Source organism: Hetaerina americana, unplaced genomic scaffold (genome assembly GCF_022747635.1).
Source record: "Hetaerina americana unplaced genomic scaffold, ioHetAmer1.1.p SCAF_6, whole genome shotgun sequence".
NCBI classification, from domain to species: Eukaryota; Metazoa; Arthropoda; class Insecta; order Odonata; family Calopterygidae; genus Hetaerina; species Hetaerina americana.
In genome coordinates, this window is record NW_027287205.1 from 29,749,424 (window position 1) to 29,765,339 (window position 15,916).

General features: G+C 36.9%; 1 protein-coding gene across 3 annotated transcripts in view; it reads right to left on the reverse strand.

The window, feature by feature from the left end:
• Positions 1–3,124: 3,124 nt before the first annotated feature.
• LOC139695056 (zwei Ig domain protein zig-8-like) overlaps positions 3,125–15,916 on the reverse strand; it is a 614,690-nt gene continuing 601,898 nt past the window's right edge. For 2 of the 3 annotated variants that reach the window (XM_071593662.1, XM_071593661.1), the window contains 3 exons: positions 10,404–10,581; positions 9,060–9,196; positions 3,125–5,310 (listed from right to left, as the gene is read on the reverse strand). In XM_071593662.1, the coding sequence (XP_071449763.1) occupies positions 5,153–5,310; positions 9,060–9,196; positions 10,404–10,581 (473 nt within the window). In that variant the 3' untranslated portion in view covers positions 3,125–5,152. The remainder of the gene's footprint in view (positions 5,311–9,059; positions 9,197–10,403; positions 10,582–15,916) is intronic. The other variant, XM_071593663.1, reaches the window with a different exon arrangement.

Sequence of the window (15,916 nt, forward strand, 5' to 3'; positions counted from 1 at the left end):
GGCACCGAATGCTCTTTTTTCAAAATAGATTTCAATAGATTTGGCCGATCGAGATGATTCACAACACATTGTGGTGATTTCGTTTGTCTGTCAAAAATGGTTCAATCCCACACCGGAAAGTAACTAAGGATTATGAAAATTCGTTCCAGGATACCAGTCCAAGTGGCATGAAAATATTTTAAAAAGTAAAAACCAAATAGAAACTTAAAATAATAGGTAGTAACTGATTGGTATTATTATTATGTACGTATTGGATGGACGGACATCAGCCACTGCTATATTTTATCCCACGCTATATCAGCCTCACATTATATGACCCAATATGACAACATACACCTACAATAAACTCTTCCATCCAGCAAACTTGCCGCCTTCCTTCAACCAGGTTAATATGGCTATTTCTTTACTCCCTCAACCTCACTTGCCTTTTACCTCCATCCTCAATCGTAGTCTTAAAACATTCTATCGCCAAAACAAATTCTCCGCATCCACTTTTATGGCTTCCTTTGAATGCCTCCCTCTCTCCTCCCATATTATGCCCCGTTTGTTTACCTCTCCATTCAGTTGACATTTTCCATCCCCACATTCCCAAATCTCCCAATCTAATTCGGTATTGCATATGATATTCAAGGAATTTAATTTTCATATCCAGTATAGGCACACCAAGTATTCATTTTTACTCTAAGAGACAATTTCTTCAAGGGGGATAAATACCTCACGCCGGGCGATGAGTAGTGTTGTGATGAATGGATATATAGTATGCATTCATGTTTAAATAGAACGCGTGCCCTTGGGCTATTTTTCGTCTACTACGGAAGCGGAGAGGCGTGGTAGCCTTATGGAGAGAGCGCTCCGCTTGAGACCGGGGGTTTCATAGTTCTAGATACTCCCGACTCAAATTTGAGCCGTGAGAGTTTCTATTTACTTGAACTTCGTGGGAAACCAAAGCGGGCAGATGGAAAGGAACTAGCACTCATGTGAAATTTTCATGCGACCTAGAATATAGGGGAGGGTGGAGAGCTGCACCTTTACCTGTTAAACTTCGGTTACCATGCAAGAGTTGTCTCGTAGCAGATTCGAAAGTTACTCAACATGGATAGCGTCTAACACTTTGAAAACTATTTTCAATGCTCTTACTTTTCCCCTGTTTAATACAAGAACCCCGAAATACCTTAAATTTGAATCGGAAAGACGGTTATTCTAATTCCAGCTCATGAATAAGGATGATCCATCCCATCCTATAATTGAACATTCGTCCTTAAAAGGACCGCGGTGGAAATGAAACTAGAGCTCACGCTTCTGAGCTACGAGCCTCAAATCGACTATATATCTAAGAAGAGCGGTCCTGAAGGCGTCCTTTTTACTTGCAGTTCCATGTGGTATGCCATTTTGCATCCCTATGCACGTCAGTAACAGAACAAAACCCTCTCCACACAACCCTTCGTGGTCCAGTAAACCAAACTTTGAAGTAAATGGGCAGCCTTGTCCTTTCGCCACCAGAAGAAGTCTCCTACCCAGCCAATCTACAAGAGATACCATGTAATAAGTGCATGGGGTAGGTCATGGTTATCACCTTATCCAGCTGCATCAATGCTTCTTTGCTTTCCCTCAACTATTGCCGGCCACCGCCCTGATTCAGCGCTCAGAACTCTCAAACATCCGCTTTCAAGGTCTCCCTTGACATAACCACCTTTCTTGCCTCAATGGTGTCCAGTGCGTCACTAAATGCAAGTCAAAGGAACCCCACCTCCTTAGCGTTAAAAAGGTTTCCGACCGCATCTGCACCATTGTCTTCAGAAAAGGCCCCAGCGAAACTCATCTACAAACAGACTTCAATCCAGCCTATCTTGAGTATGGAGACCGTCTTACTTTCGAGGATTTCAAGGTATTAAAAGATTTACGTTAATTTTCAAAATATAACAAATCCACCAATGATTCTCATCATAATACCGTCATATCAGGGTCACTATTGCGGATAAAAGCCCGAAACGTTGACGACGGTGCGCTCTCACAAAGTTTTTGAACAACCGACGGTAGATTTTGGGCAATTGCCCCGCGCCTCTTTCCCAGTATCAACCTTTCGCTAATGAACGAGGGGCTGCTGGTTAACTACGAAATACGTCCTGTCTACCCTGATGTCCAACCGTGCTAAGCGCACATGTTCTTTGCCATGAGATATCCATGTCAATTGCCCTCCACCGTCACCTTTCTTTCTGTCAGAAATGCTCATCGGTTAAGTGGTGATGATGCTATATATCGGGAGCTACTGCACACTATAAACTGAGTCCTAGAAAACACTATCATTTCAGTCAAATATTTAGTTTAAAACACTTAAGTAACTTTCCCTCGTGATCATGGTTATGCGCTGTCACTTGTGATGCCAGTTCAAAGTATGTCCTGAAATTTTTCATTACTGTTGCACCAGAGTGTATTGCACTGAAATGTGGGAAAGGGAACATTAACATTTTTGTTTCGGAACTCCCAAATAAAATGCGTTAGCCGACAATCAACGGTTTTCAAACACATACGTACTTATCGGTAACATAAAACCAATGGCAATGACTTAGTTTTGCTATGCGGGTCAAATGGCACAGCTTAGCATTTATTTATTGTCGGTGCATTAGTGAATGAGAACAAATGTTTACGCATCATTAAATCGTAATTTTAGCGTACATTGATGCAATGGACAGAGCGCGTGACCCCAGAGATTCGTTAGTGTACACAACATAGGAAACCAGGATTTGAATCAAATAAGAGTTACACCCGGTGCAACCGATTTCATCACAAGTACAACACGGAAGAGAATACAAGGCTGCGTGCTAAAATTATTATTTCCGATTAGGCAATAAATCGATTCGGGATTACGTGTGAATTTTTTGGCGTCACATGGCAATGCACTTGTCATTATTTCCACTAGTGTAACTATGGATAAACATTAAGCTATTATTTAAACATTGCCCGTTGGCCGTTCTTATTATAGGAGGTCAATATTTGGATATTGAGCACAGACAAAATAATCGAATTAGCATGAATTACAACTCAACGAATGCAACAGCTAAAATTAGTTGAAAATAATCACGATAGAGGACATCAAAGTGGAAATTACGAAGGCCAATTACATGCATCCACTTATTGGGACCCTTTAATGTTTTCTTTTAATATACAAACAATTCGGTGTTACAAATTCTTAATATATACTAAAATTATTCTTATTTTACATCGGGATCGGCACATATTGACAAACGCTAACAATTGAATTACTCAATTGGAATTCGACACATTAAAAGGAATACATTTACAGATAACAGTAATTCTTTTTTTATAGTTTGAGCACGGCCATTCTAGTCCATGAATTTATCAAATCTGAATAGTTATTTAACCAGCCATAAATGTGGTGGATTAAACAGTAGTTTTTTTTAATGATAAGTCTCCACAAGGCTTGGTTTTAAAAGGAATTCGTGATCTGCCGTTAATAGATACATATTCATTTTGGCTGCACAGTTAGTTGTGAATAAAATAATATATTAACTTAAACACATTAGAATCAAGCAGATATTTATTAAAATGAATTAATGTCAAGACCCTAAATTAATTAATCTATTTGAATTCATTTGTGATTAGTCCATATGATTGAATGCTACCTTTATATACATCAATTATGTAGTCGCGGTAATTGACATTTACGCCCTTCATTAGGTTAACGGAACTAAATAAATGCCCTGAGTAAACCCATAAACTCAAATCTTGCCATGTATATTAAAATAAAGTTATTTCAATTCAATAGGATAATACTGAGCCTGAAACAAAAGGGTGTTTCAAATGTGAGATATCAGCGAAAAAAATCAATCACCTTAGCGGGATTCGAACCCGGATACCTCGATTTAGGGCAGAACAATGACGTTAATTAAGAGGATCCTTAGGAGTGCTCTTGCAACGTCGAATTCTAATGGTGAAGCCTCCATAGTTGAAGTACTAGGCCGGAAATATTGGGAGATCTGGGTTCGAATCCCTGTATAGAGGGAATGACTATTCCAACGTGAAATTCATCACATTTGGGTGCATATCAGCGGCGGGGGACTCCGCCGTAGTTACTGTCATGGAATTACCCGCGGCTTCCTTTGAAAAAGAAGTTAGCATTTTTTTTTATCCACAATGGTATTAGAACTTAATTCTCACGCATCGCAATACATATAGATATTTCAACCATTAACAGCCATATAAAGCACCAACCATAACCAATTTTCGTGTTTAAAACGGATTTATACTTACGCCAATTCTCATTTCTGATGGACGGTGAAAAACACAACTGACTTCTTAGAGTGGAGACACAGCGTAATGTTCACACCATTTTTCGTCACCATATATATATATGCATACATATATTTTTTTGTATATTACCCTCACATCGAACAATTTTGTTTTGGCTATTGTGATGACAACTTGCTTCACCATTGAGTGTCCATAGCCATGCCAATTTAATGTTCGTGGTATGAGGGGATGGGAGGAGGAATACCATGTTGACCATGTGCTGGGCAGTGTGAATCAGAAAATTGCCCATAAACCTTCTTCATACTTACAAAACGCACACACCGATGGGCAAGAGCTTAAGCAGAACGTCTCTGAAGAATACATAGTCGGTCTCTTTTTCTGTCAACATAAGGTCCAAAAAATCTTCAACGCTCCAGGGCGTTCTCGACGAGACGCGACTAAGACATTGAGTATACTCTACAGCCTCGTACAGGAAAAAAAGACATTCACCACATTAAACCATTGAAATCTTTCCCTTCTTTCCGGGAATCCAGGTCGCAGAGATATCATCCGTTCAAGCGCTCACCGCTGCTCACCGTCACAGAAGTTCGCGCCAATTTTAATGTTTCGAAACAATCGAACTGTCAACACCAAACAAACTAACCGGCCCAACGACTACGTCACCATTGTTTCAGGTCCACGTAGCAGAAACGTTTGCATCACTTTCTCTTTCTAGAGAACGAGTTTTGTTTTAATCGGGAAGGGGTAAAAAGTGTCCGTCTCATATATCGATGATGCAGGGTCGAAACAGTGGCCACTCAGGTTTTAGCGAATGATAACTCATCCCAATTCCATCCTTTCGTTCGAGCATTTTTGCTTTCTGTTTTTTTTAGTTCGTAGGCCATCACCTGGAGACTGCAGTCGACGCGGTGGCTCTTTGGGGAGCATGGGTGCCGAGAATGAGATGAGTGAGGAGAGTGATGAGGGCCAGGAGCGTGTGTCTCCCTCCGAGGCCTATCTGGGTCCCGCAACCGTGCTGCATTGCCGCCGGGTTCTCACCTGCTTGAATAGTAATTATGTTCATTAGACCGGAGTCCTTCAGGAGAAAGGATTATCGCACGTGCAGGTCGTGCAGTGAGGATTGGTCTAATTGGGAAACCGCACGTGTGGACATTGAAATATGTGGGTTGACATGGGTGCCTCAAAAATTATATCAAACCCGTCCCATTACAACTTACCGCAGCCTTTTGCCAGAGTTGCCGGAGAGAAATTTACCTAATGGAACACTAAATAAAAGTATTAGAGAGCAATAAATAAATAAATATATATATAGTATATTTTATATATATATATATATTTCTATGTATATATATATAATAAAATAGTTAACACGTAAAAGGGCACTCACATTCCAGATTGTTTTTTCAGCTTTCGGCCTTCTCTGAGACCTTTTTCAGGTGAGGAAGGTTTTGGAAGGGGACTATAGATCTGGGGGGGAGGTGCTAACAAGGGAATTGAAGATGGCGGTTATTAAAGGCGGGAATTTTAAAAGATCGGAGAGTTAGTAATAGAGATCTGTCCAATAAATACGCGAAATGAGGCCATAATAACTTTATCTTGCAAAATTTAGTCTACATTGATTATGTCCCCTTCAAAGTACTGTCCATTCGTTGCTATGCACTTATTCCATCTTATTTTCCACTGTTTAAAGCACCCTTGGAAGTCCTCGGCAGTTAGGCTTTTTAGTTTTCTCGTAATTTCCTGCCCTATTGTGTCCACATCTTCCCAGTGATGTCCCCTCATCACATTTTTGCATTTTTGGAATAGGAAAAATTTGCAGGTTGCGAGATCTGGCAAATAAGGAGGATGATCAAGGACAGTGATTGAATTTTTTGCCAGAAACTGGTGAACAAACAATGCTGAATGTGCAGATGCTATGTCATGGTGAAGGATCCATCCATCACTTTGAGTTAATGGTCGCACACGACACACACGATATCTCAAACGCTTGAGAACTGTAAGGTAGAACTCAGCATTTACTGTTTGTCCTTCAGGAAGAAACTCATGATGAACAACATCTTCGATATCGAAGAAAACTAGGAACATGACTTTGATTTTCGATCCGCGGTTTCTTGATTTTTTGGTCTCTCTATATCCACTTTAAACAGATGTTTTCTTCGCAGTATTATCACCGTAAACAGCTGTCAACAATTCAGTAATTTCTTGATAACTTTGACCGTACTTCACCGAAAACCTAATGCTGCTTCGTTGCTCCGTGATTTCCATTTCCATTTCCATTTTCGACATACAGTAAAAATAAGGGCAACAGAAACTAGCATCACTGGCACTATACGCACAGCTCGACGATTCGCCAAGCACAGACGGCTCATTGGGTCTCAGGCAACTAGCGCCGCTATTAGGCGGGGCTATAGTCCGCGTTATAGCCACCCAATTGCACCAGTTCGCGTATTTATTAGATGGATCTCGTATATGCGGATTCGCGAGTTCTCTCCTATATATTAGGGGCTGAAACGCATGGGGATTGTAGGATGATTATGGAGAAACACTGGTCGAAGGAAAGGTCGAGGGAATTTGGGTGTGAAGAGATAGGAAGAGAAGAGATTTAGGCAGAATTACAGAAGGAGCGGTGATTATTCATTAAAATGGATAAGGGGAAATGCATTCGCCTATGGAAAATGAAGGGCATTGTTTGCATGACAAAAGATGTATTATGATTTTAGAGGGGCAATTAGCGTATGCACGAGGTGAGGGGGCAATGAGAAGATGTGTGGAGGGGGGAGCAGATCTGATAGGCAGACATGTTTTACACCGTGGGCGGTTGAATGTGGGGGAAATATGAAGAAATTTGTCAGTGGGGGCGCAAAGGCTTGGTGGATCTCAAAAGGTTGTGAGATTGGCGGGTCGTCTGTATACGAGAGAGGGGCAGTGAGGATGAGGTAGCGTCATTTTCGTGTAAAATAGGAAACAGTTCTTTAAGAATCGTGTCCTATATATATAAAGACACGTATCTTTACCTAAGAAAAGCAGTCGAATTTTCATGAAATGAGATTATAATATCGCGACTTATCGGCATTATGATGAGATATGTGGAGATTTACATGCATGGGTTAATGAACGTGAGGTAAAAATTTTTCTAAGCCCATCTGCTATTTTCGATGCGGTCGCTTTGCCTTCCGCTGACAGCAAATGTTTTGCATCAGAGTTATCTAATAGAACAGCTAAAAAAATGCAACAAAAAGGACGCATCAAAGAGAAAAAATGTTGAAATCATTGTATATTTGCCATATTTATCTCAGAAGTAACTAATTTCTATGAATAGTTCAAAGTAAAAATGTTAGATGGCGACCTATTGATAGCTCGTGGAATTTTCAAATCATTTAATTAAATTAGGCGGTTTAAATTAAATCAGATGATATTTCACATTAATATATCCCTTGAATCCGCCTGCAAGAATTGTTACAACTTGCAAACGTAGAGTTTAGAAAGCTTTATTTATTTCAATGAAAATTTGGCATATAAAGTGGCACAATTTTAAATAAAATATCATTAAATATAACGGAACGTTATTCCTTTAGAAATTTAACAAACCGGGCTTATGATTTCTTTTGCTCAGATTTATGAAGAACAGATTTATTTAGCTATTATTGCAATCTATTACGTTTGAAAAAAATAAGGTAAATACCATGAGGCATGAAGTGGTGCAATCATGGTGCATTTAATTTATACTTATAATGTAATATGCAATCATTCGTCTTCGTTTATAAACTTTTAAGAACTACTATTGAGTATCAATAACGCTCAATAATAGCAAAAACAGATTCTCTTATGCTAAGACTTTGAAAACCTATCGTAGAGTAACAACATTCAAGGTGAAAAATGATACAGCACACAGCTGTAAAAATACGTAATGTATGTACATGTAATAAGCTTGATCAAGTGTAAGGAAAGTGGCTAATGATCTGGCATAACATATATACGATCAAAGCATTGAATATACAGAAGTAATTGAACCTTTACAGACTAATTGTTACCAAATAAATTAAATACATGATTATAAAGAATTTGCAAACACAATTGATTTTTAATCCAGGGTTCAATCTTGGAATTTTCTGGAAATATTAAACCTTTGATCATTTCTTTGAAACTGATCTTCACACCTAAAAAGTATTTTTTTCTTCCCAAACTAGAAACTTTGCAAATGTGAGTCTATATAGTTCCATGACACAGAAAAAAATAAACAATATTTTTTGGGACTGCAAAAATAGCAATAGAGTCAATTTCAGTCATTTGAGTTATAAAAATACCACAGTAAGAGATGATAATGATGAATCTTGAAAACATAAATGAACCGTTTTTTACACATTGATGGTAATGGGTACATGAGGAGTAGGAAGCGGTGAATGAATTTTCTTAAAGACTAAGAGTAGTTTCAGTGAAAAAAGTTGGGGTTATCCTGCTACATAGGAATTTCACGTCTATGAAGGGTAGGTCGTGCATTTACAACCGCAATGACCCTCTCATAGCTTATAAGAATTAATTTTTTATAAATATCCAAAATATAGGTTTTCTTCTCAAATTCAGCTAGGAATCAAGATTGATACTCTACGGCTTGTATTACTTCAACAGGTACAATACACGTGCCAACAATTATGTATTCCTGTTGCAGTTCATTTGAAAATATTAGATAACCTTGATGTGAATGCTTTTTGTTTGGTAGATAAACAGAATATATATTTACTGGTCTCAGATATGTTTTAGAAAAGGAAATTCAAGAGTTTGATTCCACCAACCGTTGAGAACGTGGACGTAGACTGTTGTTTCGGCAACGTCCGCCAGCGCGCAGGTGTAGTTTCCAGAGTCTTGCTTGTTGGCATTGGCGATGTAAAGGCGGCTCATTGCACCACCGGTGAGAATGTCTGTCTTTACGCTGGAAGGGAACAGAAAATAGACGAACTTTACTTGACTACGAATAATTTTTCGCTCTACAATTACATACTAATCAATTTCTTAACTTAAAACCTATTCTATAAAATCTATTGATTTTGATCTGAATGCTGGATATGAGATTTTAATAACTCCACATTTTTGCATGTAATTATCCCATATTATCAACTTGTGGGCATCATATTATAATTGATACGTTGAGGAATTTTATTTTATAGGTAGACGAAATGTATTAGCATCATTATCAAATCCTTTAATGGGAAGTAATGGCATGAATACATAAAAAGCAGTAACGTATAAATGATTCTAAACGCACAGTATAACACCAATTGACATAATAAAAGTCATGATTGAATACTATTAACTATTTCATTATATATTCATCGGTACCATACGATTTTGGGACGAATAAATATAAATATCAATGCATAAGTTTATTTAAGAATCAATAGTCATATTGTTTTGCATAATAAGGAATCCTTTTAGACAACACGATACCCTAGCATTATAGCAGGTATTGCATTAAATTATATTCTCCTTTAATATTACTATTTAATATTAGAAGTTGTGTTTCGATTGAGAATATACTAATAGCATCTATAAATTTGTAGATGGAAATATGGATGCGTTTTAATAGAAATGGTCAAAAGGGACTTGGTTGTTTACGTTTTATTTTATTATTTCCCATTTTTTAAAAAGAGGAAAAAATTTTTTTCAATTGATCAATCGCCAAAAATTGTTTATCTTATGATTTTTTTCATTTACGATAGCGTAGATTTGGTTATACTTTGCTAGCACATTAATTGAAAATGTGGCACCACGTTCATCATTCCATTCTTCAGATTGAGGCTTTTAGTCCATTTTTTTCCAATTACACAATATTAAGGGCTTCAATATTGAAATTAAATAAAAAACATAAAGATGACATCAAGGAACTTAAACACAGCCATTCGCGAGTGCAACTTCAACTAATTTAGAAACTAAACCTGCCAAGTTGTTGGTCGTTGCAGGGTGTCATTTGTTCGAAACATTGAAGTTAAAAATAATTTTCAACATAAGGGCCTAAGGTAGACGTTCAAGGATTTTTATGCCCGTTCATTTACTCCTTTAAATGCCTTACCCTTCTTTACGAACGGGAACTGCGAGACATTGATTCTTTTTTAAGTGGAAAGAGTACGGATAGAGCTTACCTTATGCCTCCCCGTGACGTGTCATAGTTGAGCATCCTCTGCCCGTGCTTCCACGTGACGTAACTTGATGGGTGTGGTACTTGACTGATTACGCACTTCAGCTCGATCGTACTCCCCGCTTTGTAGAACTTGTCGACTATTGCCACTCCACGCTCGTCAACTATCTCCACCTTCGGGACTGAGGAGGAAAGAGGACATTGAACCCAAAATTAATTACAAGGGTTCGTATCAAAAAGAGAATACTAATTAATGAATAGGCAATTATGTCGATCGTTAAATTTGATGCTCGGCAGCTCGCAACTTGGCCGAGACTAGTTCAGTGCGGAAATCAAGCAATTGTTTCGTGCTATCCTTCAACCATAACAGACAATAAAGGCAGCTTTTATGCTTTGAGTACAGCGAATCGGTGTGCTTACACCTAACTGAAATCATATAGTAAATAATTGCTAATGATGACTGAGATTTGTTCGGCAAAGTGGTGCTGAGTGTTAGACTGAAAAGTGCAGTGAAAAGTTTTAAATGTTGTGATATTATTTCACAAGAGCGTGTTAATATCTCAAAATCATCTGCATCAATGATGTTAAAGGAATAACGGACAAATTAAATCAAACTAGAAATAAAAAAGGAATGAGTAGTAATGTTTGGCTTGCACTAGAGTGAGAATACATATTTGAACAAAATATAAAATTTAATGATTTTAAGTTCAAAGTAGTTAAATATCTCTTTTAAAATTTTTGTGAGATTCACAAAAATTATCATTTAAGCTACACCCAATTAATTTGGTACCCATAACAGGACATGCCAATGGTTTTACTGCTAAATTGTACGTAAAAAAATATTTGTGCAAAAATCACAATATTACTCTTTATTTTCAAATATACGTGTGTAGTATTGTTTTACAAATATGAAAAACAAGCAATTATCAATTAGTTATTTAACAATAAAGCTTCTCTATTTTTTACTACGAAAAACAAGAAATACGATTCTTCTGGTGAACTCTAAAATTTAGGTCCATATCCAAAAAAATGGAGACTTGGAAACGCAAAAACAGTAATTCCACCTCAATATATCTAAATCCTTGTGAAACAAAAATTATAAGCACTCACTCGAGTATGATTTTTGATATTGCCTACAGTCTTTTTCGATAATACTGATTGCGTTAATGGAATTCAAGCGTAAACAATTCCTCTATTTATCTAACAAAATCGAAGCAAAACTATTTATTTTGTAAGATGCTACACCCATTTTGGTCAGTTAAGGCAGTTTCGATACGTAATTTAATCAGTTTACCTCAGTTGGAGGTAGTGTGTTAACACCAGTTCATCAAGGTACATTTTCCCGCTTTCAGGATAACATTTACAAGAGTAGGATTCTTGAATAGGAAAAATAATTCTATACTTCATAGCGTAGGATTATTTTTATATGCATAAAAACCTTTCTCGAAGCTCATCTTTAAACTTGAAATACATATGACAACATTTTATAGCTACGACCAAGTTTGTTTTTTAATCAGTGTTGAATTTTTATTCCGCTACCACTTATTATGTCAATGCAGAAATTTTAATCATCGAAGGGGAAAACGTGATATTTAAGTGTGAAAATAGTTTGTTCTTTCAAATAAAGGAGAATAATATAATTGCAAATAGTTTGCCGATTCACAAAGAGATAATTTAAAATAAAGCAAGATACACTATAAGAAATACCACTAAATTTTGAAATAAGAATTAAAATTTTACTTTAAGATTACTAAAAAAAGAAATATCGCAATTGTCACCCAATGTTATCTTAGAGTCAATTGTAAGTGATCTGAAATGCGGTAATTGAAGTCGTAAACTTAGTTGTGAATGGTTGTTTGCTTTATTCATTTTGGCCAAGTCTCATGCCGAATGTAAAAAAATATTCAATACCTTCAAATATGGAAGATAGGACCTAAAATAATGATTACCACAAAAAACTATTTGGTGCCATTTTGACGGTATATTCGCAATGGGTTGGGACTCACTGTGTACATTTTTTACCAGCACACTGATGAAAAGTGGATCAGTAATCACCAATCACTAATTTGGGTCTATTTCTATTTTAACACTAGGGATTTTGTACCTTTGAAACATTTCCAAAAATTGTTGGAGATGCCGCAACAATAACTTTAAACGGAGTCATCCGCTAAATATAAATTACAATGCATCAATTTTTAATGTTTATTTAGCGAAGGATTCCGATAAAAGTTACTGTCGCGGCACCTGCCGCAATTTCTTGGAATTTGTTAAAGGTAAAACACCCCTAGTGTTTAAAGTTGGCTAGTGGATAGTGACGCAACACGTACGAATACGAATGCCTGTGGCATTGCATGCATGGTATTTCGTCCCCCCAAAATAACGTAAATTTAGTTAAAGTGGCTAAAGCACTCAGCCGGACATTGAGGGATCCCACTTCGATTCCTAGTCAACGCTAATGATTTTTACAATTTTCGTGACGATTCCTCCTTTGCCACTCAGTTTCATACAACCCGCTGCAAAAGGGATCACGACGACCGTAATATACCCGTTTATAAAGTTTATAGAAAAGCGAAAGCTATAAACGACATCGGACTGTAAGAACTTAACATGCAAGAAGAACTTAAGTACAATGTTTTACAATTTAAACACGAGATGTATAAAGTGAAGGTGCATTTTATATATAAAGCATATTTTTATGGAAAAATAACTCAAATAAGATTTAACTAACGCTAACATCTGTAGACGTGAGAGATAGGGAGGTGAAGTATTCGCAAGACGGCGAAAATAAATGCAACGCCAGATTTTGGTCGATAAATTATACTATTTTACTGAAAAGCGAGACGTTAGTTCAAGCCCCACTTCCTTCATGAATACTGTGTTGAAACATGAGGGCTTACAGCGAGTGGTTAAACATTCTATCATGGATCAACCATGAAAACAACCAAAAACGATTAAAAAGTCCTACGATAAATGAAGCTACGACTAGAACCACGGATAGGGTTTATATCATCCTGGGTAAACAGATTCCAGCATTCCCTCCAACTCTGCTGCGGGAATTATCACAATTGCTAAGGAAAATTCGTGTAGCAAGAAATTATTATCTTGTCATGTTGCCCCCTCCCCAGTCTGAGGCACAAGGCCCGCTTGGCCACCTCTATTTGCCCTCACCCCCCACATGGTTACTTCATCCATATAACATCACGATGAAAATGCAGTGTCATTCATGCATGATGTAAACTTGCACGTGAATCGAAATCAATACCTTTTCCTGAGCGTCGATTCCTGGAGGATTTAAAGGCTTCCATTTGCTGGAGGGTTAAAAGCCTTATCGAGGCTTCACGTACCGTATCCTCTCCACCTCGCACCGAGCGAATGCCAGATAATTTAATGGTAAGGGTTGTGATGCTTGTGATGCTCCCGTGGAATTAATTAATCACCGCAATCTGGTTGATTTGGTCTCCCGTTTTACTTTCGACGGGAAGCCCAAATAACCCGCCACCACGCCGTCACAAGGCGCAAGGCCGTGACGCTGCGGTGAATTTGCGCCAGGAAATATAAATAACCCAACCAACGTTGGGAACACACCCTCCAAATTTATCTTCCAGATCTGTTGGCCGGCACTTCTCGTTTACAGGCTCTCTTTCTCTTCATAACTACGCACTGATTTAATTAGCGGAATCAACTAATTTCGCTAATTACGGAAGGAGATGTGGAGTCAACTCATATTCCTAACTGATATGATTTCCAACAGTGGCGGAGTAAATTTTACAGGGACGTTAACCCATTAGCTGACTGACAGAAAGCTTTTTTTTACCCCTTAAATATCAAAGCAAGTGCGTTAAAGTAGAGAAAATTTAGGATTGATAGGAAGTAGTGCGCATGAATCCGAAGTACTTCAGTTACGCGTTACACACGGTCAAATATTTCATTCAGGAGAAACAGGTTAAAAAAATAGTATTTGGTAGACCAAGCCAAAAATTTCAATATAGTCTAATTTTTTGATGAACTCTTTTAGTCTATTCGAGTTCTTTAGTTGGAGATGTGTCATTTGGTACCTCAACAAATATGCAATTTAATGCAAGAAATAGTGATTCATCAAAATAATGGATTTGCCATTATTTATTCACTATATCAATACAAAATATGAATATAATTAAGGAAAAACATTATACATATTTTAAAATAAAATTCCTGCTGCTTGTTCTCTAAAGATAACTTTTATATGCGCTCATTTTACGGGTTATTATTTTATTATGACCAACATCTGATTTGATTTTGCGTTTGTAGCGTAAAATAAATTGTAAAAAATGTATAATATTCGGTCAGTTTTCAGGATATTTTCTCATACCACCAGATCTTAAGAGCTAAAAATCATAAATATAATTTTTTTTATTTTTGTGCCTTCTAAGTCATACTTTATACTGGAGGAGTTGGCCAATTTATTCTCATTTTTTCTTTAAAGCGTTTTGTTGTTACCAATGCAAATATGCCACGACAAGATTGGGAACTGATTAAAGTGGCTGCACTCACCGAAAAGAATCGGCTTCAAATTCACGTGCTGACTTTAAACACTTTGTAGTTAAAGATTAAATAATTGGAACGGATGATTTCACACCTCGTAAAGAGTTGGCGAGTTCCTTGCTCACCCAAACTCCAATCAATACGTATTTGGGTCCAATTCTTATTTCACACAAAAAATTGCATAAAAGTGACAAATAATTTTCAACTCATGTTATATTTTTCAATAATAAATAATTATCGAATTGCCATTTTTAACATACCAAGTATGAGAATATTGTCTTCAGTATTAATTAATATGAGCAAATTCTATCGCAATATCTGGAAAAAAGTCATAAAAAGGCCAAAAAGAGATGAAATATTTAATGACATTTTTTCCAATCTCAGAAATTATCATATCATTACAATAAAAAATAAAGAATTGCTCAGAATAATTAATTGCATTGCTCAGATTAGACAATTTGCGCTTTGTCCGGCCATGGAAATAGCACACACCGAATTTGTAGTTGGTAAAAGTTAGTTTATAACTTATTAATCTCCTGCATTAGGCAGTATGAAAATTTGAGAGTTTTATATCAAATTAATAACTGTAGACATTGAATTAGCTAACCAAATTTTGGCTTAGAAAATAGGTTCAATATATATTAAAGAAATCAAAGGACATTACCTTAAAAACAGTTAATTAAAGACTTCCCATCCTAAAATTATAACTTCACACAAAAATTAACTTAACGCTTCAAATAAGAAAAATGAAAATTCTGTCCCTCTAGAAATTCGCACTTATGAAGCACCAGCGCCTTGGCCATAACTGACTTGAACGTTTGACAACATTTTTGGAGTTATTACCCTAGCTAGGAATTTCAATTCCCCTCAATAATCCTTCTTACTGAGGTGAGTTAATATTTGAGAGACTCCTTCTGTTAGATCGGCCTTCGCATTCATCTCTGAAACTCTAAAAAGGCCTTCAAGGCGAGTCATTCTTCATTCCGTTTATGTTTT